The sequence below is a fragment of the Mya arenaria genome, chromosome 14 (genome assembly GCF_026914265.1).
Source record: "Mya arenaria isolate MELC-2E11 chromosome 14, ASM2691426v1".
In the NCBI taxonomy this organism is placed as follows: domain Eukaryota; kingdom Metazoa; phylum Mollusca; class Bivalvia; order Myida; family Myidae; genus Mya; species Mya arenaria.
In genome coordinates this window covers 46,361,963-46,383,346 of record NC_069135.1, presented here as the reverse complement: position 1 = coordinate 46,383,346, position 21,384 = coordinate 46,361,963, and the positions used below count along the sequence as shown (strand labels likewise).

At 35.9% G+C, this 21,384-nt stretch overlaps 1 protein-coding gene across 2 annotated transcripts; it reads right to left on the bottom strand.

Annotated features, from left to right (window-relative positions):
* Window positions 1–493: 493 nt before the first annotated feature.
* Window positions 494–20,430, bottom strand: LOC128218184 (proteasome subunit alpha type-5-like). 2 transcript variants are annotated; one of them, XM_052925765.1, is made up of 9 exons: window positions 20,278–20,429; window positions 17,436–17,537; window positions 17,092–17,218; window positions 16,875–16,942; window positions 14,556–14,663; window positions 7,531–7,589; window positions 5,930–6,032; window positions 4,190–4,276; window positions 494–1,440 (listed from the first exon to the last, which is right to left on the bottom strand). In XM_052925765.1, the coding sequence occupies exons 2-9, from the start codon at window positions 17,529–17,531 to the stop codon at window positions 1,363–1,365; spliced, it is 726 nt and encodes a 241-aa protein (XP_052781725.1). In that variant the 5' UTR covers window positions 17,532–17,537; window positions 20,278–20,429; the 3' UTR covers window positions 494–1,362. The 2 variants fall into 2 exon arrangements, with proteins under 2 accessions (XP_052781725.1, XP_052781726.1); XM_052925766.1 differs by lacking the exons at window positions 494–1,440; window positions 4,190–4,276 and adding an exon at window positions 4,799–4,888 and having other exon boundaries at window positions 20,278–20,430.
* Window positions 20,431–21,384: the final 954 nt, after the last annotated feature.

The window sequence follows — 21,384 nt, the reverse complement described above, 5'->3', positions numbered from 1 at the left end:
CAAAATGTCTCAAAAACAATGTCTGCTCAATAACTCCAGTACGTTTTGAGCTAGGATAGAATGCTGACTCAAACTGCTTTCGAGGTCAAGATAACATAACGTTTTTTGGAAACTCTCAGTATTTGAGAATAGTTTGATGACCTTAAATTTTGTGGTTGATTTACCTTGACAAGAAGATAACCCTTATCTTTCTGGATGGCAATAACAAACAGTAAGGTAACAATTAATGTAATGTTAATGTTATTAAAACTTTGTCTGCATAATAATTCAACAAGTTATAATAAAACTACTGGTAGGTCATCCGTAACCAGTAGATGATCATTTATTGCCTAGAGGGTAACGATGTCAGACCTAAAATGATGTACATGTAGCATGGCCGGTGAAATCAAATTAATTTTTCTTTAAACTATTTCAAATATGAACCATATCCATCAATGCCAATGTAAATCAAATAGCTTCCCCTTTCATCTTAATGACAGAATAAATAGTAGACCAGATTTAACCATTTATTGACAATAATATAACTTTTAGTTGTGCAACCATAATAATAGTACTTGAAATTTATCTGCCCAAACATTAACACAATGCATTTTCACTTGTGTTCATTATTCATCACGTTTATACAGCTTTACAACAACAGAAACTGTTCCATCCCGGATAGGATTGTGTTTTTTATTTCTCAGCAAAAGTGGTGTCTGAGGCAAGAATATTTTATATTTCATCAAACCCACTGATCCAACATTTTGCATTTTTTTTAAAAGCTATAAAAAAAAATTGTACGTTGCTACAACAAGTTTTTAATATTTTTAGAATTTGAAAAAATCGATGAACAAAATGGTGATTTTATTCTATTAATGATTCAATATAAAAATATCACTTCAAATTATATCAAATGGAAAAGTAAACTGCCACAAACTGACACTTTTTTATTTTTCCTCCTCCTGTGGATGTTATCTATTTTTTTTTAACTAACAAGAGCTCTGCGGACAAACACACACTTGTTGTTAATGTTGGTTTTTTAGTTATGAATTAAGTAAAATATTTTGCTTTTTTTTGGTAGAAAAAGGTGCATTATTCAACAAATATATATTTAAGTCGAGAGTTATGGGCCTTGCTATATAGATGTGTATTGCCACTGGCAACATGTGAACCAATTTTCATTCGAATATCTTGTAACGTTTTTTGAGTTATGACCAAGGTTAAATAAAGTTTTTGCAAGACAACATCAAGAGATATTACAATAGCTCTCGCCTAATGGGAGTAATATAAAAGTGACAATAATGTTCAGCATCATGCTTATTTCTTCAGTGTGTTCGATATGGTGCTGCAGTGTGCTGTTTAGCGCTGTATTGTAGTATGATGTTAGATGTCACGAATCACCTCTTCCAGCTCCTGCTTACTGCACACGTGGAACTTCTGCTCACGCGTGATTGTTGCCATCTGAAACCACACAACATTGCATTGGAGAGGAACAACACATCTTTCTCGTTATGTTTTACCAACTAACTCTTCAATACAAACAAGAACAAACAAGAATGCTGGAAGCGCTGGATGCACTTCCTCTCATTGCAATCTATCTAAATACCAAGTTTTATTTCAATCTCATCAATGGTTTTAAAGTTATGGCCCCAATATGCACCAATTATGAAGAAAAAGGTTAAGGTGAGATAACTTTATAAATATGCATGATAGGATTATGGTTCTTGTGCACTGCACTTCCTCTTGATACCATATATCTATATACCAAGTTTTAGTTCAATCCCATCAGTTGTTTTGAAGTTGTGGCACCAATTATGAAACAAGAGGGCCAAGATGGCCCTATATCGCTCACCTCAGTCAAACTTTGTGCTATAGACTTGTTGATAATTAAAGGGCATTTCTGATGTATGAAAAATTTACTTCTAGAGTGTTAACAAGGTATTTCCATATTTGGGCTCTGTGACCTAGTTCTTTATCCCAGATTACCCATATTCGAACTTGAGCTAGAAATCATCGAAACAACCTTTCTGACAAATTTCCAGGAATTTGGGCTGAAAATGTTACTTCTAGAGTGTTAACAAGGTATTTCATTAATTGGGCTCTGTGACCTGGTTTTTCACCCTAGATGACCCATATTCGAACTTGAGCTAGAAATCATCAAAACAACCTTTCTGACAAATTTCCAGGATATTTGGGCCGAAAATGTTGTCTCGAGTTTGTTAACAAGGTATTTCATTAATTGGGCTCTGTGACATATTTTTTTACCCAGATGACCCATCCTCGAACTTGAGCTAGAAATCGTCAAAACAATCTTTCTGACAAATTTCCAGGATATTTGGGCCGAAAATGTTGTCTCGAGTTTGTTAACAAGGTATTTCCATATTTAGGCTCTGTGACATATTTTTTGACCCAGATGACCCATCCTCGAACTTGAGCTAGAAATCGTCAAAATAATCTTTCTGACAAATTTCCAGGATATTTGGGCTGAAAATGTTATCTCGAGAGTGTTACCAAGGTATTTTCAAATTTGGGATCTGTGACCTAGTTTTTGACCCCAGGTGACCCATATTCGAACTTGAGCTAGAAATCATTAAAACAACCTATCTGACAAATTTCAAGGATATTTGGACTGAAAATGTTACCTATAGAGTGTTAACAAGGTATTACCATATTTGGGCTGTGTGACCTAGTTTTTGACCCCAGATGACCCATATTCAAACTTGAGCTAGAAATCATCAAAACAATCTTTCAGACAACTTTCCTGGATATTTGGGCTGAAAATGTTACCTCTAGAGTGTTAACAAGGTATTTCCATATTTGGGCTCTGTGACCTAGTTTTTGACCCCAGATGACCCATATTCAAACTTGAGCCAGAAATCATCAAAAAAAACTTTCGGACAAATTTCCAGGATATTTGGGCTGAAAATGTTACCTCTAGAGTGTTAACAAGGTGTTTCCATATTTGGGCTCTGTGACTAGTTTTTTACCCCAGATGACCCATATTCGAACTTGAGCAAGAAATCGTCCAAACAACCTTTTTGGACAAATTTCTATTATATTTGGGTTGAAAATGTTACCTTTACAGTGTTAACAAGGTTTTTCCATATTTGGGCTCTGTGACCTAGTTTTTGACCCCAGATGACCCATATTCGAAAAATGTGACCCCTAGAGTGTTAACAAACTAAGTGTGGACGGACGACAGACGACAGACAATCATCGATCCTAATAGCTCACCCTTAGCCTACGGCTAAAATGGTTAAGGGGCAGCGACAGCGATTTGAATTATTTTGCACAACCTAATTGGAAGGCCGATTTCCCATGTCCTTAATTGGCCTGGTCATATAAATTTCACCAAAAACATTTGAAACTTGTATGATGTCACTTCTAATAACCAGTTATTGTAAAATTACAGGACCGGGACTGATAGTACCGGACCATATGCCCTACTTGACATACGACGCGTGTATAGTGTATTGTCATCACATTCGCGCCTCTGGCATTAGGGGCCAGTTGTTGTAAAAACAAGACAAACAAATTTTATACACAACAACATAGATGTAGACAAAAGGTTTTTTATTTTATTTATTCAACAAAACAACATTGACTATTCGAATACTGATTTTGACATTCGAATACCAAACGTTGGATCGAATATTCAAATATCCGTTTGCATCCCTAATAAATATGCATGATAGGATTATGGTACTTAGTTTTGTTTCAATCCCATTAGTATTTTTGAAATTATTTTCTGGACAAGAGTGTATCTGACAGAAAGATGGACGGACAAAGCGGCAACTACATGCTCTCTATTTAGGGAGCATAAAGAGCAGTGTTTGATTGCAACATTTCATGACTGGTACAATCACTCTACTGTGTAAAAAAAGGGGCCACAGCTCTATAAAAGTAGGATTTGGAACAATTTCAAATAAAATAACAAAAATATTGTAAATAATTCTTCTTAATATTCACTGTTATCAATATAATTCCACATTCTCCACAATTTCTATGAATAAAACATGGTATGAATATAAAGGTCACATTTTTTAAAAGATTTTTTTAATGTGGGAGTAAAAGATACTTACTTGATAAGAGGGCATATCAAATTTGAATAGTTTGATACTTATGTTTGGGTCACAAAATTAAACAAAAGGAATCACTCAAGGACTGGCCTGTTTTTGGTCAATTTAAGCTGTGAGTAAAAAGGCCCTACCTCCACATTTGTGGAATTAAGCTTCTCCTCCATGACCTGTTTAAGGATGGTCAGGGCACTCTTGCACCCTTCCTTCAGAGTCATCGACTGAAATACACGGAGAAATGTTTAAGGATGGTCAGGGCACTCTTGCACCCTTACTTCAGAGTCATCGACTGAAATACACGGAGAAATGTTAAAGGATGGTCAGGGCACTCTTGCACCCTTCCTTCAGAGTCATCGACTGAAATACACGGAGAAATGTTTAAGGATGGTCAGGGCACTCTTGCACCCTTCCTTCAGAGTCATCGACTGAAATACACGGAGAAATGTTTAAGGATGGTCAGGGCACTCTTGCACCCTTCCTTCAGAGTCATCGACTGAAATACACGGAGAAATGTTTAAGGATGGTCAGGGCTCTCTTGCACCCTTCCTTCAGTGTCATCGACTGAAATACACGGAGAAATGCTTAAGGATGGTCAGGGCTCCCTTGCACCCTTCCTTCAGTGTCATCGACTGAAATACACGGAGAAATGCTTAAGGATGGTCAAGGCACTCTTGCACCCTTCCTTCAGTGTCATCGACTGAAATACACGGAGAAATGCTTAAGGATGGTCAGGGTACTCTTGCACCCTTCCTTCATTGTCATCGACTGAAATACACGGAGAAATGTTTAAGGATGGTCAGGGCACTCTTGCACCCTTCCTTCAGAGTCATCGACTGAAATACACGGGGAAATGTTTAAGGATGGTCAGGGCTCTCTTGCACCCTTCCTTCAGAGTCATAGACTGAAATACACAGAGAAATTCGAACTTAGGGTACACCTGTTTTAATAGGATGAAAGGATTAAGTCGAACTCTGAAGTGTCACTCTTTGTTTTCTTTTCTGCAGGTAGCTACCAAGCCAAAGAAGCATACTCAGAGCTCAGAGAGATGGTAAATGAGCAATTCGAAGGTAGTAGAGAAACAGAAGAAGGGTGTGAAGCACTCCAAGGAAAGGATATGCAGAAGGAAGTAGAACAAGAGGCCCAAAAGGGTCTATGCTCTACTGGCTGGGTTTGTCTGGTCAACATCACAGTTTTCGAAAAGAACCGACCCCTTATGGGTATCTGAATACTCAAAACTGAAGACTGTATCATGTTCGCAAGCATTTATTACACAATAGCATTTTTTTTTATACTATCGAGGCCCATAATTTAATCATTTCAAGGCCCATAATCTAGGCATGCATGGGCAGATCTAGCTGGTTTTCGAAAGGAACCCAGCTCTAATGGATATCCAAATACTGTACAAGTTTCATCAAGATACAATCAAAACTGAAGACTGTATCGTGTTAACAAGCAATTGTTTACAGGATTTTTATACTATCAAATCCCGTAATCTAGGCATGCATGGGCGGATCTGGCTGGTTTTCGAAAGGAACTGAGCTCTAATAGATATGTAGATACTGTACAGGTTTCATCAAGATACAATCAAAACTGAAGGCTGTATCGTGTTAACATGAATTGTTTACAGACGCATGGACGCACATACTACGTACACATTACCATCACATAAGCTCTTCTGGCCTTTGGCCAGTAGAGCTAAAAATTGAAATAGGCACACTAAGATTGCAAATGTCAAGCAAACTGACAGTTCGAAATTTGAGGATGAATTTAAATGGAGGTGTGTAACCTGGTTTATCTTTTTTGACCACTTAAATCTTAAATTGAAGTTCAAATATAACCTATACAATTAGGTAAGGAATTTAGATTTTTAAGACCTTGTGGAAGACGTCTTGAAGAGCCTGCTGTGCACCCTCAGATCCGGACCCAATTGCCTTAGCATCATACTTTATAAATGTTCCGGAGGGATCCATGTGGTATCTGCAAGGTATTTATATTTGGATAATTCAAATTTACGAAAAAAAAGCCAAAATTGTTTTCAGCATTATTACCACCATGGGCAACAAATATGTCACCAAATTAAGTGAGTAAAAAAATCCATAGTGTAATTAACATCAATTTTAAAATGTACATTGTAAAATGTTCAGTCACAAAAAATTATTTACAAAACAAGATTCCCAGACGGCACAGATGATATTTCTGAACAGAGAGCAGTAGATGAAGTACTTGAATCCTTCCAGTTAAAGAATTAATACACAATTCTCATGGGGGGGGGGGGGGGGGGGGAATGCAAATATAGTGTGGTTTGTTTTTACAGAATACATTAATAAAATGTTGATGTGACAAAAAATGTTTTATGTTATATTTTGTGCTACCGTAAATGACTGGGTATTAGACGCACTTTTTTCCCTCAGAATTTGATGAAAAAAATTGCCTGCGTATAATACCCAGTAACAATTTTTTGAACTTTTTTTCTGAGGTTGATTTTAAGCCGAGAGTTTGTTTAGTTTTATGTAGAAAGGGATGTTACTCGCATCATATTGATCGAGTAAATACGGGTAAAAACGGCAGTTAAAGATTGGGATCTGGTATATCGTAAGACGTTAATAATTTAAACAAAAATATTTTTCGATTAAAGTTATTCAATATTATTTTGAATAATAAATTGAATTAAACAATAATTAAACATATAAAAAGCAAAGTTTCGCACTGTCAAAATATTTTTTGTCAGTTGTATGATAAGGTGTGAAAACTCGCATTGCCTTTTGTTCTGTTTAACATAACAATACTACAAATTGATGCAATAATGGTCTTGTTTTTTTCACACATTTATGCGAACTTTATTCTTTTCTGTAGGTGTTGACATTTTGAGAACAAACCCGTACAATATAAGGTTTATGCATAACTTAACTTCATTCTCGACAGGTTATCGTTTATGATATACTGTCAAATAGAAATCTTACATATTTTCATAAAAGGCACCTTTCAGTGCTATCTTGAAACAAATGGTCACAATCAGTTCTTTTAAGTGCCTTTCCTAACATAAAACGAATTAAAATGAAACACATTTTGCATTATCATTGTATGGTTTTAAAGAAAACCATCGCCATTTTCACGAAAAAAATAGTTTTCGTCACTGTCAACAAACATGGTGGCTGAAATTGAGAGACGTTTTTGACATATTTTCTATGCGTCCTTTAACCCAAAACATAGATTAAACGTTTATTTCTCAGATTTTTCACGGATTTTTTTGTCTGCGTCTAATACCCCCTATCGTCTTGTACCCAGTCATTTACGGTAGTTGTTTTTTTAAAGTCAATCAATTTATTTTTGGGGGGAAATTTAGCAATTTAAAAGCTAAAATTTAAAACCACCTTAAAAAAAATCTGTTAAGACTTCTTAAATGGTTTAACTTTACTCTAATGTCTACTGAAAGATGGAATATAACAGTTGTTTGTACAAAATGTTCTTGGCTTACAGTTGACATCCATCCTTGTCAATACCAGCAAACAGCAACGCTACACCAAACGGTCGACTCTGAAAACCAAATAGAGCAAATTATTTCCTATATATTTGGAATGACAACAAAATTAAGACAACACTTCAAAAGACAGTTAAATGATTTGGTAGACAAAACTTCACATCTTCAAATTTAAGCCCATTAAAACTAGAGCAATCATAGTTATTAGTTGTAACTCACTATAGCAATTCAACAAAAGCAGAGCTAAGAAACATGTTAAAGTAACTTAAAACTTGAAACTTTTTTATTTGCTTGTTTATCCGCCTATTTCTACATATAAATACATTCAATGGCGTTGTACAATAATGAATTACAGATAATAAAAGCAATACAGCAATACAGACACAAGCATTAAATAACCAGTAATCAATGAAAACATCACGAATATAAGCACACAGTACATTACATACATAGTTCAATGCATAGTATATAAATAATGTACAACATGTATATACATGATGGGTGTTCACCAACGTGTAAACAGACAGCAGCTCATCAATATATTGGTAAATAGTTCATGAGTATACGTTTAAGAACAATGCATAATAATCTTTGAAAAGATGAGTTTTCAAATGTTTCTTGAAGATGTTTACTGAATCACTTTGTATGAGGCTCAGAGGCAGTTCATTCCAAGGCTTAGGGCTGATAGTTCTAAAACTTCTGTCACTGAAGGTCTTTTTCTTATTTAAAGGGGCTGTACTCCATATGATGAAATAGCGAAAAAAAAAAAGGAGAAAATTGTCGAAAACTGACATAAACTTGGTATCGATGTGTACAATGCATTGAAACTTACTAACTGAAGTACCACATAGTTTGCAATTGATTTATTTTTTTCAGTTTTTTCGTATTTTTCCAATTTAAAAAGATTACTAGGTATGTCTACCTAGTAGAATTCATTCCTTATGCATGATTGGCTAGTTGCTGTTATCACGTGATATTACCAAGTTAGGGCTATTCAATTTAAACTTACAACCCACAGGGGGAAGGCACTTCCCCCTACAGAAGCAAATAAACTGTTTGAGGGTCCTACCCTTATTTGTTTTTATAGACCCGGGATAACCCCCTTCAGAAACGATTTAAAATTTACAAGCATAAAAGGTCAAAATTTTAATTCACTGATCTTGCATTAGCCTTTTTGCGTGCTCTTAATGATAATAAAGATATTGCTGTTTTAATTCACAACCTTTTTCCAAGATTTGAAGGGTTACTATCATTTTAAAGTTAGACTCTATAGGCACTGTGTTTTATGGTTCAATCTATCTTGTTGCTGAAGATACATTGAAATCATTGATTTACCGCTATAGGAAGAATCACATGGCACATCTCTAGTTCATTTGTCAAAGAGAACTTGATTTTAACTTTAATTTTTAAACATATATATCCTTTAACATTTTCTCAGAAATTGGCAAAAGCTCTTTCTTCAATGGAGTTTGAAAGTCCCTCGACTTCAAGGTGGCAAAGAGATCTCATCAAACCTAATGACGCATCAGAAATTGATGTGAAATACCATTTAATGATGCAGCTTTACTTATATTATACATTTTGATGAGAATCAGTATATAATGCCATGAACTCTTCATTTGTTTGCTGTGCAAACTTAAATGGCATATTTATCATTTTTGAAGAAAGTTTGAGTCTATCTTGAAAAATAATTGGAAAACAAACCAAATATGGTTGTACAGATTTGTAATTTATTGAAATATCTTACAGGGTTGTCAATAAGAACTGGCCGCCGGCCGAAATGGACGGTTCAAATGGAGTTTTGGCCGGTTCAAATTCGGAAGAATAAAAAACAAGAGCTGTCACAGTATGTGACGAATGACCCCGAATGTGACATTGACCTATGAACAAGGTCAGTACATGAAAATTTAAAGATCAAACAAATACATATGGCAAGTTATTTTAAATTGCCTCTGAACATAAAAAAATACCACCTATACTTGACAACCTACATTCTTATGTCCTTATATTCAGCATTCCATTGTGAATAAACACAAAGTGTATCTTTCACCTTAGAGGTAGGGACATGGGTCTTGCAAACGACACGTCGTCTTGGTATGTCGAACACATGTGGCAAGTAATTTTAAAATCTGTCCATACAAGAAAAAGTTACAGCCCGGACAGGACAACCTATACTCTATGTTCTTATATGCAGCACTCCATTGTGAATAAACACCTAAGTGTGACCTTGACCTTAGAGGTAGGGACACTGTTCTTGCAGTCGACACGTTGTCTTGGTATGTCGAACACATGTGGCAAGTTATTTTAAATTCTGTCCATACAAGGGAAAGTTACAGCCCAGACACGACAACCTATACTCTATGTCCTTATATGCAGCATTCCATTGTGAATAAACACTAAGTGTGACCTTGACCTAAGAAATAGGGACACGGATCTTGCACGCGACACGTCGTCTTGGTATGCCGAACACATGTGGCAAGTTATTTTAAAATCTGTCCATACAAGGGAAAGTTACAGCCCGGACACGACAATCTTTACTCTATGTCATTATATGCAGTATTCCATTGTGAATAAACACCTAAGTGTGACCTTGACCTTTGAGGTAGGGACACGGTTCTTGCACGCGACACGTCGTCTTGGTATGTTGAACACATGTGGCAAGTTATTTTAAAATCTGTCCATACAAGGGAAAGTTACAGCCCAGACACGACAACCTATACTCTATGTCCTTATATAAAGCATTCCATTGTGAATAAACACTAAGTGTGACCTTGACCTAAGAGGTTGGGACACGGGTCTTGCACGCGACACATCAACTTGGTAATTCAAACACATGTGCCAAGTTATTTTATAATCTGTCCATACAAGGGAAAGTTACAGCCCAGACACGACAACCTATACTCTATGTCGTTATATGCAGCATTCCATTGTGAATAAACACTAAGTGTGACCTTGACCTAAGAAATAGGGACAAGGATCTTGCACGCGACATGTCGTCTTGGTATGCCGAACACATGTGGCAAGTTATTTTAAAATCTGTCTATACAAGGAAAAGTTACAGCCCAGACACGACAATCTATACTCTATGTCATTATATGCAGCATTCCATTGTGAATAAACACCTAAGTGTGACCTTGACCTTAGAGGTAGGGACACAAGTTTTGCACACGACACGTCTTCTTGATATGCCCAACACATGTGGCAAGTTATTTTAAAATCTGTCCATACAATGGAAAGTTACAGCCCGGACACGACAACCTATACTCTATGTCCTAATATGCAGCATTCCATTGTGAATAAACACCTAAGTGTGACCTTGACCTTAGAGGTAGGGACACGGTTCTTGCACGCTACACGTCATCTTGGTATGCCGAACACATGTGGCAAGTTATTTTAAAATCTGTCCATACAAGGGAAAGTTACAACCCGGACACGACAATCTATACTCTATGTCCTTATATGCAGCATTCCATTGGGAATAAACACCTAAGTGTGATCTTGACCTTAGAGGTAGGGACACGGTTCTTGCACGTGACACGTCGTCTTGGTATGCCGAACACATGTGGCAAGTTATTTTAAAATCTGTCCATAATATTCTGAGTTATTGAGTCGGACGGACGGAGCGATTTTAATATGCCCACCTTCGGGGGCATAAAAATGGATCGCCGAGTTTTTTGGGGTATAGAAGTTTTTTTATTAAAATCCCAACTTGCCCTAAAACTTTAACCTGCCCTTAAACTTTAACCTAAGTCAATCAGGGGCCATAACTTGTATTAAGGATAATATGGAGTTATGTGACCTCATTGTGTGATGGTCCTGAACAATTGTGTAAAGTATTAAGTCAAATGAATGAAGGATATGTAGTTATCAATTAATATCCCAATCTGCCCTTAAACTTTAACCTAAGTTCCATAGTCAATCAGGGGCCATAACTTGTATAAAGGATAGTATGGAGTTATCTAACCTCATAATGTGATAGCCCTGAACAACTGTGTAAAGTATTAAGTTAATTGAATGAAGGGTATTGGATTTATAAGTGAAAATCCCAACTTGCCCTAAAACTTTAACCTGCCCTAAAACTTTAACCTAAGTCAATCAGGGGCCATAACTTGTATTAAGGATAATATGGAGTTATGTAACCTCATTGTGTGATGGTCCTGAACAACTGTGTGAAGTGTTAAGTTCATTGAACGAATGGTATAGAAGTTATTAATAAATATCCCAACCCTTAAAGTTTAACTTAAGTTCCAAAGTCAATCAGGGGCCATAATTTGTATAAAGGATAGTGATGGCCCTGAACAACTGTGTGAAGTATTAAGTCAATTGAGGGAAGGGAATTGGACTTATAAGTGAAAATCCCAACTTGCCCTAAAACTTTAACCGGACGCCAACGCCAATGCTGGGGCGAGTAGTATAGGCCTCGTTATTCTTCGAATAGTCGAGCTAAAAACTTATTGACAACCCTGTCTTATAAAATTATTGTTTATCATAAGTATAGAACAATATGTTGCACATTATAAATATTATTAATGAATAATTGTACCTGTAATAATAATAAGCATTTCGAAACAAGTTCTTGTAATTTTATGCATACATGACTATCAATAATCATGGCTCAAAAAAACAAACAGTTTAACAAACACAACCAATGAATGGGAATCCAACCGATAATAGCTGTCCAATTTACAGTAGCCGTGAACCATCGCTTGCGGTCAAATCAGGCAAAAATAGAGGTCCATCCCATTGCAGTCCCACCAACAATTGTGGTCAAACCAACACTTACAATCTATTAATAGTTGTTCAAATAACATGGTGGTCCAATCAATATATATAGCCATCCAGAAACAAGTTGTCCAACCAACAGTAGCAGTTCAAACATCACTAGCTGTCCATTACACTTGCTGTCCATCCAGCAGTCCACCCAACTACAGTTGTCAAACCAACACTTAGAGTCCAACTATTAATAGGTGCTCAACCACCACTCTGGACATGGTCCAACCAAAATAGCGGTCCAGTAGTCTGTCTACCAGCACTAGTTGTCCATCACTATCCACTTGCTGTCCTGGTTGTGCTAGCAGCCAAACCAACTCTAGTGGTGATCTTGATGGAAAGTAATGTTCACAAAATCATTACATCAGATTATTTGCATTATATCTGTAGAAAAAGGAAGGGAGCATTATAAGCAAAAGTATTTTTTTAAATCAAGTCTGATTGGTGTTGATTTTATTTCAGGCATGTGTGTACCATGTATAGGACTAGTCTGGTGGCCATCATATTATTAAAATTTAACTCCTTTAAAAAAGCACTACACAGGTTACAGCATGAGAAAATAACTCATGTAGCATGTCTATTATATAGTATTATAGTACTGTGCACACAACATTTAAAAGGTTATTGTGTCAAGTTTCTGCGGACAATAATGGACACTAGTATAACAGATAGTAAATAGATTTTTTTATATACAATAACAACCCTTACAACTGTCAGTAAAGCCACAAGATTATCAAATGTATTTGACTTTTTAAATATAAATGATTTATATTGATGATATGTTTATATATAGGGCTATCTATATAATTATACTGTATATACACTTAATCTAAAATATACATCATTAGATATAATGTACATACAAATTTCGCATTAGATTGTGACAGTCAGACAGAGTAATAATGTTCTCAAAACAAATGTTTTGTCTATTTGATTAAAAAAAAATAAAAAAAATATAAGAGTAGGAACAGCATTCATTTTTCTGAACAATTTACCCCACCCATCACAACCTCCTGTCTAGGAAGTGTGTCAAGCGATTTATATCTTATGCCATGCCTATTATATTTCTATGATGTATTATAAATCCATTGAAATGCCATATCTGATGAGAAAATACAATTTATAACAAACCTGGAGTGGTAATCAATCCGATTTTAGCGCTGTTGTAAACCGGAAGAAAACCAGAAGTTACTATCCCGCAAAGAATTATGGTATATTGCAAAGTTGCGATCAGCGGAAAAAACAGAAGAAATGTATAAACATTTCAAGGGAGGTATTCAAATTACCTGTTTGATCGATCTGAAGAGATTTTCACCCATACGTAATATGTGATTAAAATTTCGACCCCCCCCCCCATTAGAAGCAAATTTCACAATTTGACAACCACCTACAGATGCAAATTAGCAAAAAAGACAACCCACCATATATGATTTAAAAAATTGCCGTCCCCCCCTGGGTTATATGTTTAAATGGAATAGCCCTTAGGTAACCTTTTAGGGTAAGCCTTTGTAGCACAGTGAATACAATACTGAACTGCTATTTTGGCGACACCAGTTTGAACCCGGATTCCGACTCTACCGGTCATTTTTTTTTACATTTTGGTATTTTTTTTACAATTATGATATGAATTTATTAAATAATTGTCCTGAGATTTGTTCCAGAAAAAAACTTTTTTGGGTGCCAATCTGGTGTACAGTCCCTTTAAAGGCACATTGTAGCATCCTTTTGATGAATCAGATGATCGTAGTGCGCGTTTTGAATCTTCTAAGTTCAATAAGGTGTTGAGGAGCATTTCCAACAGAACAGTTGTACATTTAAGTCGAGGATCTTAAAATTAATTCTTGCCTTTATGGTTAACCAATGCAGATCATATAATGCCTGTTTTGAACTATCACTGTTTTCAAGATATTTCCTGACAAAAATTTGACAACAAAAAACAACAAAGGGCAATACATGTAACTCAGTAATTTTCCAAAATAGAGTTATGGCTCTTGTACACTGCATTTCTTCACATTGTGATTTACCATTGTTTGAAGTTTTTTAGATTCCATCACATAGCTTTCAAGCTATGCTCCGCATGTTATAAGACATTCTACCCTTTCTACTACCAACACTTTTAACACTTACTATGCAGTGCTTAAGATATCAAAGTAGTGGACAGAAATAATGACATGAGTGCTGTCTCCTCCAAAATAATATTACACAGTCAAAACTATAATATTCTTTAACAAAAATGCTATTCTGATGTTTACCATAACAGTCTGTTCAGCATCATCATCACCAAATGCCAGTGCAAGATTACTGACAGCTTGTGTGACACTCTCCACTGACATCTTTTCATTATATGTGAACCAGTGGTTCTGAAACGAAATATAATTTGCAACAAATCAATTTGAAAGATTCCATATTTACAGGTTTTACTTTGAAATTTGAAAGTGTCAATAATATAAACAATTCATGTACACAAAAACTATGACTGCACAAAAACTTTTCAATACAGCACTTATTCTGATGGGCTGGAACACATACATATAAATTAAACCTTCTACTCTGTCTTTTTTATCCCAGGTATAAACATGAACACAGAGAAGACCTTGGCTTTCACTCTGGCTTTATCCCAGGTATAAACATGAACACAGAGAAGACCTTGGCTTTCACTCTGGCTTTATCCCAGGTATAAACATGAACACAGAGAAGACCTTGGCTTTCACTCTGGCTTTATCCCAGGTATAAACATGAACACAGAGAAGACCTTGGCTTTCACTCTAGCTTTATCCCAGGTATAAACATGAACACAGAGAAGACCTTGGCTTTCACTCTGGCTTTATCCCAGGTATAAACATGAACACAGAGAAGACCTTGGCTTTCACTCTGGCTTTATCCCAGGTATAAACATGAACACAGGGAAGACCTTGGCTTTCACTCTGGCTTTATCCCAGGTATAAACATGAACACAGAGAAGATCTTGGCTTTCACTCTGGCTTTATCCCAGGTATAAACATGAACACAGAGAAGACCTTGGCTTTCACTCTGGCTTTATCCCAGGTATAAACATGAACACAGAGAAGACCATGGCTTTCACTCTGGCTTTATCCCAGGTATAAACATGAACACAGAGAAGACCATGGCTTTCACTCTGGCTTTATCCCAGGTATAAACATGAACACAGAGAAGACATTGGCTTTCACTCTAGCTTTATCCCAGGTATAAACATGAACACAGAGAAGACCTTGGCTTTCACTCTGGCTTTATCCCAGGTATAAACATGAACACAGAGAAGACCTTGGCTTTCACTCTGGCTTTATCCCAGGTATAAACATGAACACAGAGAAGACCTTGGCTTTCACTCTGGCTTTATCCCAGGTATAAACATGAACACAGAGAAGACCTTGGCTTTCACTCTGGCTTTATCCCAGGTATAAACATGAACACAGAGAAGACCTTGGCTTTCACTCTAGCTTTATCCCAGGTATAAACATGAACACAGAGAAGACCTTGGCTTTCACTCTGGCTTTATTCCAGGTATAAACATGAACACAGAGAAGACCTTGGCTTTCACTCTGGCTTTATCCCAGGTATAAACATGAACACAGAGAAGACCTTGGCTTTCACTCTGACTTTATCCCAGGTATAAACATGAACACAGAGAAGACCTTGGCTTTCTCTCTGACTTTATTCCAGGTATAAACATGAACACAGAGAAGACCTTGACTTTCACTCTGACTTTATCCCAGGTATAAACATGAACACAGAGAAGACATTGGCTTTCACAGAGAAGACCTTGGCTTTCACTCTGGCTTTATCCCAGGTATAAACATGAACACAGAGAAGACCTTGGCTTTCACTCTGGCTTTATCCCAGGTATAAACATGAACACAGAGAAGACCTTGGCTTTCACTCTGGCTTTATCCCAGGTATAAACATGAACACAGAGAAGACCTTGGCTTTCACTCCGACTTTATTCCAGGTATAAACATGAACACAGAGAAGACCTTGGCTTTCACTCTGACTTTATTCCAGGTATAAACATGAACACAGAGAAGACCTTGGCTTTCACTCTGACTTTATTCCAGGTATAAACATGAACACAGAGAAGACCTTGGCTTTCACTCTGACTTTATTCCAGGTAGAAACATGAACACAGAGAAGACCTTGGCTTTCACTCTGACTTTATCCCAGGTATAAACATGAACACAGAGAAGACCTTGGCTTTCACTCTGACTTTATCCCAGGTATAAACATGAACACAGAGAAGACCTTGGCTTCCACTCTGACTTTATCCCAGGTATAAACATGAACACAGAGAAGACCTTGGCTTCCACTCTGACTTTATCTAGGTTTTAACATGGAACACAGAGAAGACCTTGGCTTCCACTCTGACTTTATCTAGGTTTTAACATGAACACAGAGAAGACCTTGGCTTCCACTCTGACTTTATCTAGGTTTTAACATGAACACAGAAAAGACCTTGGCTTCCACTCTGACTTTATCTAGGTTTTAACATGAACACAGAGAAGACCTTGGCTTCCACTCTGACTTTATCTAGGTTTTAACATGAACATAGAGCAAACCTGAGCTTCTACTCTGGCTTTATCCACCAACGTTCTGGAATCTGCTATCAAACCACTCATAGCACAGCCTAGAAATATGAAATAGACAAATGGAACAAGAATAGAACAAGCAGGCTATGGTTTTCGTTTTAGAGTATAATAAAACTGTATTTAAGGTGTCAAACACTGGTTGTATAACTGACTAAGGATGACTTTACATAAAAAAATTAATAAACACCTATATGGTCATCAACTTCGAGAATCTTTTCTATACTGGCAGGCTCAATAAGAGGTGAGGTAACCCGCTTCTCTACTGCAAGCACAACACCCTCGTTGGTTTGAATACCAATGGCTGTGGACCCAAGCTGAAAGTGAATATAATAACATCAATACAATCATCAAAACTCGTTTGAGCGAAAATATTTAGTTTTCAGAAAATATTTCAAAATTGAGATTTTATGACACTAGATTCGTAAATTATGTGTAATTATAATCATGGGATTAATAAAAACACTAGCAAGACTCTTATGTATCTGTTTATGTACTAGTATTAACAATTAAAACAATGTGTTAAGTGTATACCTTGATTGCTTCAATAGCATATTCCACCTGGAAGAGTCGGCCTTCAGGTGAGAAAGTGTTCACTCCCCTGTCATACTCGGATCTTGTCAGGAACATCTTTATCTTTAACAAAAGCATGTAAAATAACTATGTAGTTTGACCGCTATGTGGTTTGCAAATCCATAAAGCACAGCTGCGCCTCTTTGTAAATTTGCAAGATCGTGCATGACCATTCATACTGCATGAACGTAAGGAAAAAAACATCAATACACATTTAATACTTCATTCTTATTGGATAATCCAATCAGAATGCAGCAATGAATAAACAATGTTGTCACTTTGCTACGCAGTTCATGCAATAATAAAGTCAGCTTTTGTTGAAGAGGGCATTGTTAATATAAACCTATAAACAAACCTGTGAATTACAAAGAAATTACACCAGTATAAATCAATTGTACATATTGGCAAAACCTTTTTCTTTATCTTACCAGTTGAGTTCTTAAAACCGGCCAGTTTCTATTGAAAAGTAATTGCTGAGGTATTGACTTACATGTACTTACATGCAAAACCTTAACCACAATTTCTAAGTCAAATAATAAAGGGGAAAATTATTATCAAATACATGATGTACTTAATTACTTGAGTAACAAGAGCGGTCACAGACAGCTATATCCCCCGCCTCATGGGGACATTTTTTGTAACGAAAGCCAATCAATGATAAGGGTAGTTTCTCAGGAACATAAGAAATGCATAAAATTAAGAAAGGGCAATAACTCTTTCAAAAAAGGTCAAATTGCAAAAGCCTGACAATATGCGCTGTGTCACTATATAGTCATAAATGTAAGGATTTGCGAAGAAACCAATTTTAAATGTAAAATAAAGAAAGGGCAATAACTCTTTCAAAAATGGTCGAATCGCGAAAGCCCGACAATATGCACTGCATCACTATATAGTCATCAATCTGTGAAAGTTGGGTAGAAATTGCATGAAAAATGTAATATGAGTTGTGAAGAAACCAAATTCAAATGTAAAAAAAGGGCAATAACTCTTTCAAAAATGGCCGAATTGCAAAAGCCCGACAATATGCGCTGCATCACTATATAGTCATCAATCTGTGAAAGTTTGGTAGAAATCGCATGAAAAATGTAATATGAGTTGTGAAGAAACCAATTTCAAATGTAAAAAAAGGGCAATAACTCTTTCAAAAATTGCCGAATTGCGAAAGCCCGACAATATGCGCTGCATCACTATATAGTCATCAATCTGTGAAAGTTTGGTAGAAATCGCATGAAAAACTTAAGAGGATTTGCGAAGAAACCAATTTTAAATGTAAAATAACCAAAGGGCAATAACTCTTTTAAAAAATGGTCAAATCGCAAAAGCCAGACAATATACACTGCTTCACTAATCTGTAAAAGTTTGGAAGAAATCGCATGAAAAACGTAAGAGGAGTTCAAAAATGGTCAAATCAGGAAAGCCAGACAATATGCGCTGCTTCACATTATGATCATCAATCTGTGATAGATTGGTAGAAATCTTATGAAAACGTAAGAGGAGTTGCGAAGAAACCAATTTTAAATGTAAAATAAACAAAGGGCTATAACTCTTTTCAAAAATGGTCGAATCCTTAAAGCCTGACAATATGCGCTGCTTCACTTTATGATCATTAATCTGTGAAAGTTTGGTAGAAATCGCATGAGAAATGTAAGAGGAGATTGTTTGATACTAAACAATTTGTACGTGAAGGATTTGCCATATCAAAAATGTAAAATAAATCCGTCGAATAATAAAGCACCAGACTCACTTAGTCCAAATAACTGTACGTTGACGGATTTTTTTTAGATTTTTGATATGGCAAATCCTTCACGTACAAATTGTTTAGTATCATAAGTGGGTAGTTGTTCCGATCAGGATTCCGGGTTAAAGCATATAGCGTCTATAAAATATCATAAAAACAAGAAATATTACCAGATAATGTTATTTTATATTAGTTTCGTACACAAAAAAATTAAATATCCAACTTATAATTATGAGTTTGACGGCTTTTTTCATTTCATTCTGTCAAAACAACGATATATACATGAAGGGCACCTGCAAGGCTTTAGGGCACAGTTTTAAATCGCTCGGAACATTTCGGCCATGGACGAGTTGTTACGATTGTATAACGAGGTCTATCTCGAAGCTTTGTCGGAGGAGGCCGAGCTATTACGATTGTATCGAGTTGTTCCCCTTCGCATAATCGTTGTCTGTGTCAGTCAACTTTCGTTTCATTGGAAAGGTAAACAACTTGTTTTAATGCACTAAATGCTTGTTTAGTGCAAAATAACATTTCACTTACATGGTAAAATATGAATATAACTCTTTATGATCAATTTCAACCATAAAATACTTCACTTAAAACAATTTCAATATTTTTAAAACACCCCCGTTTTTTGCACATTCCCGTTTAGACGTTAGGGATTGGAAGAATCCCGTATAACACGTCTATTATTTTAGACTACAGACTCACTTATCTACATCAATTTACTTCTTATAATGGCAGATAGTAGTTTGATTTTGTTTGCTTTAAAATAATGGAAAAACAGTTTTGTTCAGTATTTAATTAATTGTGAAGACGAAATATTTTTAATAATTAGTCAAGAACAGGGGTACCGAGTCAAGTTCATAACTGCAAAAGTAATATTCGTTTTTGCTGTATCATTGTCATTCAGAGACATTTATAAAAACGAGACAAGAGCAGAAAAAAATATTTAACAGGTTATGAAGGTAAAACAAATATAAAGAGAACACAAACTTCGAACAATTGTAATTGGAAGCGATATCTGATGAAAAAATACATTGAAAATTTGGAATCTATACTCACCGGTTTCTTTGTCGCGAAAAATGAAGACGAAACGAGTCGGCCCAGTTGTCTATCCTAAATTATGATCGGACCTGATTGAGGCCATCAGAATTATTAATGTCGTTCATCTTTGTCGTGATATATTTTTTTACTTTTATGTTATAAAAGGAATGGCAATATTACTATATTATAGTATATTCCATACTTTTTTAGGAGTCTATCATGAACTATTTTAATGCAACGTTTATAAATACGTTGAAACTGTTGTCTATCACAGATTATTTAGCTTGACGAATAGGCTATTGAACAAACAGATTTTAGGCTTAAAAGTATCACGTTTATGAAACTGTTGTCCGCATCTCAATAATATGTACCTTTTAATACGAAGTTGTTAGTGTCTATCAAAGAAATATTTTAATTGATATTTATGTATGTCATACAAAAATAACCCTATCATATACCATTTCTTTTATGGACATTTGAAGGTACATATTAACAAAATCAATTGATATATTTTAATTTTTGCATCAAATATGTTCTTTGATAATATAAAGAAAAGTGCATTGATCAAACAAGTGTAAGTGAGAAAGAAATAGAATTGGCTTCAATTGCCAATCAATAATTTCTGCTCACAGTCTGCAGTCTATCACAGATCAATGAGCAATTGCAATGACCAACAGTTAACACAAACGCTTCCGTGGGAGGGGGGATGGCACACCTGGCACATGCCCCATCACTAAAGTCGTCAAAGTTTGCATTCTATCTCAAAGGAGTGGAAATTAATAAACTACACCTTTCAAATGCCATCATGTGCAGGCGATGTGAACTCATAAAAACAACAAATTCAAACAGCGCATAAACTTCCTTTAATTATGTCCTCTTGATGTTTCTTCATCCGTATATAAACAACAGTTTCCACGTCTTTCAACAATTTCCAATACTGGTGAAAATGTATCCATCATCCGTGTGATATTTGTTGAAAACAAGAAAAGCATACATGCCATAAAACTGAGAAAAAAGTTATTTTCTCCAGTCTTGTAGCAGAACGCAATCCTTGAACATGTGCAAGATATGCCATGAAGTCAATATCACCACTACTTGAAGGCCACCGATGTGTTATGTTCACTT

Coding starts and splice junctions, on each gene's coding strand:
- LOC128218184 (XM_052925765.1), bottom strand. CDS start 17,531: ATGTTCCTGACAAGATCCGAGTATGACAGGGGAGTGAACACTTTCTCA. Junction 16,943..17,091: donor CGAAGTTGATGACCATATAG/GTGTTTATTAAT, acceptor TCATATTTCTAG/GCTGTGCTATGAGTGGTTTG. Junction 7,590..14,555: donor ATGCTGAACAGACTGTTATG/GTAAACATCAGA, acceptor TTTGGTTTTCAG/AGTCGACCGTTTGGTGTAGC.